The sequence below is a fragment of the Haplochromis burtoni genome, unplaced genomic scaffold (genome assembly GCF_018398535.1).
Source record: "Haplochromis burtoni strain Fernald_Lab_line unplaced genomic scaffold, NCSU_Asbu1 Contig_1532, whole genome shotgun sequence".
NCBI classification, from domain to species: domain Eukaryota; kingdom Metazoa; phylum Chordata; class Actinopteri; order Cichliformes; family Cichlidae; genus Haplochromis; species Haplochromis burtoni.
The window spans coordinates 37,984-39,576 of NW_024583893.1; the positions used below are offsets into that span (position 1 = coordinate 37,984).

The 1,593-nt window shown below is 49.0% G+C and overlaps 1 protein-coding gene across 1 annotated transcript in view; it reads left to right on the forward strand.

The window, feature by feature from the left end:
• Positions 1-6: 6 nt before the first annotated feature.
• Positions 7-1,593, forward strand: part of zgc:153012 (uncharacterized protein LOC777626 homolog) — a gene marked incomplete at its 3' end in the record, with an annotated part of 2,697 nt that continues 1,110 nt past the window's right edge. The window contains 2 exon segments of the mRNA XM_042217037.1: positions 7-722; positions 1,194-1,593. Coding sequence (XP_042072971.1) covers positions 1,220-1,593 — 374 coding nt within the window.

The window sequence follows — 1,593 nt, forward strand, 5'->3', positions numbered from 1 at the left end:
GGGTCTGGCTCCGGGTCGGGGCCCCGGTAACTTTATCCCAGGCAGGGTGAACATCACCATTAAAGCTGTTTTTTAAGTTATCGTCCCTGCAGAACCGTCTGCACCATGAGATACTCGTATGCTGAGATCTCCAGTAACTAGTATCATCTGGAGTACAGACACAACATCAGAATTAAACTGCTCAGCAAAAACAAATATGGCTTTATGTTATGAAGTAAAAATGTAAGTGAAACACAGGAAGTGCAATCAAAATAAAACAGGTGGGAGCTGGTCTCACTGTTTCTTACATACAACCAAGAATCAATAAGTAAAACTTTGTTTACAAAAGCTGTCATTTATGTTTTATTGCTGTTTTATTAAAGCTCAAAGTTTTGTTGAAGCGGTGTTTCAGGCTTTGAGGGTCAGTTAGCAAAGTGACCAAAAGTCTGTGGACACACCTTCATGTTCAGAAACCAACATCATCATTATCACGTGGTCCACCTTAACTCAGCTAGCCAATCACAGCACAGCTCTGAGAACTCCGAGTGCCTCACCTGACCCGGAGAGTGAAGGGTTAAACCCTGCAGAACCTAAAAAAACACACACACACACACACACAGTCATGTTGTGCAACAGTCTGAAGCAACACAGCTGAGCAGGGTGGAGTGAACAGGAAGTAGAGAAGAAGCAGAGTGGGATCTGCAGGGCGGTGCACTCTTCTGGACAGACAGACTGCACGAGGGGTGAGACACGTTACTGCTTTAACTCGGACCTCTGCCTCCACACACTGTGTTGGTTTTTGTGCTCTACGGGGACCTGGGTGTGTACATGCTTCTCTGAGGACTTCGAGTGTATTGTGTGTGTTAGTTTTTGTGCTTTATGTGGACGTACCAGAGGTCTGTGCATCTGACGACTTAGTCCACTGATGTAGACCACCTGTGTTTATTGTGAGGCTACGTCCCCAGGATGCGGATCAACACACGTGCACATGCTCAGTGTGTCCTGTTTGGACATAAACAGCAGTGAATGTCAGGAGGCGTACCTGTCAGGTGTCTTCACACTGGACTGTGGTTAAAGCTGAACTTTGACCCCTAAGCTCCTCCTCTGTAGATCAAAAATCCATGTTTATTCTTAATTGTGTTTAATTTTTTAAGTTTGTGTCTCTGAAATGTCCCCATAAACCACATTAACTGGTGTACTCTGCTGTGTGTCAGTGAGCCTGTGGAGTGTGTGCGTGAGAATGAGTGGTGGTAAAAAGAGGAGTGGCTTTCAGATCACCAGCGTGACTTCAGAGGTGAACCAGAGTCCAGCAGACCAATTGTCTCCTAGCGCTGTCCTGCCCATCATCCAATCAGAGGTCTCTCTGCAGTCCCCCCTCTGCAGCCCTCAGGGAAGCTCCTCCCAGCCAACCACACCCTCTCTGAAGAGGAAGTATGTCTCCCTCGATGGCGGGCAGGGGGCGGGGTCTTCCTCCAGGTTCAGGGTGGTGAGACTAGTGAGCGGAGCCGGCGGCGGAGGCCGGGGGGAATCGTATCGTCGCGGGCGATGGATGTGCACAGAGTTCACAGAGCGGCAGGAAGGCCCGGGGTTCAGGCGGGTAATGGACAGCATGAG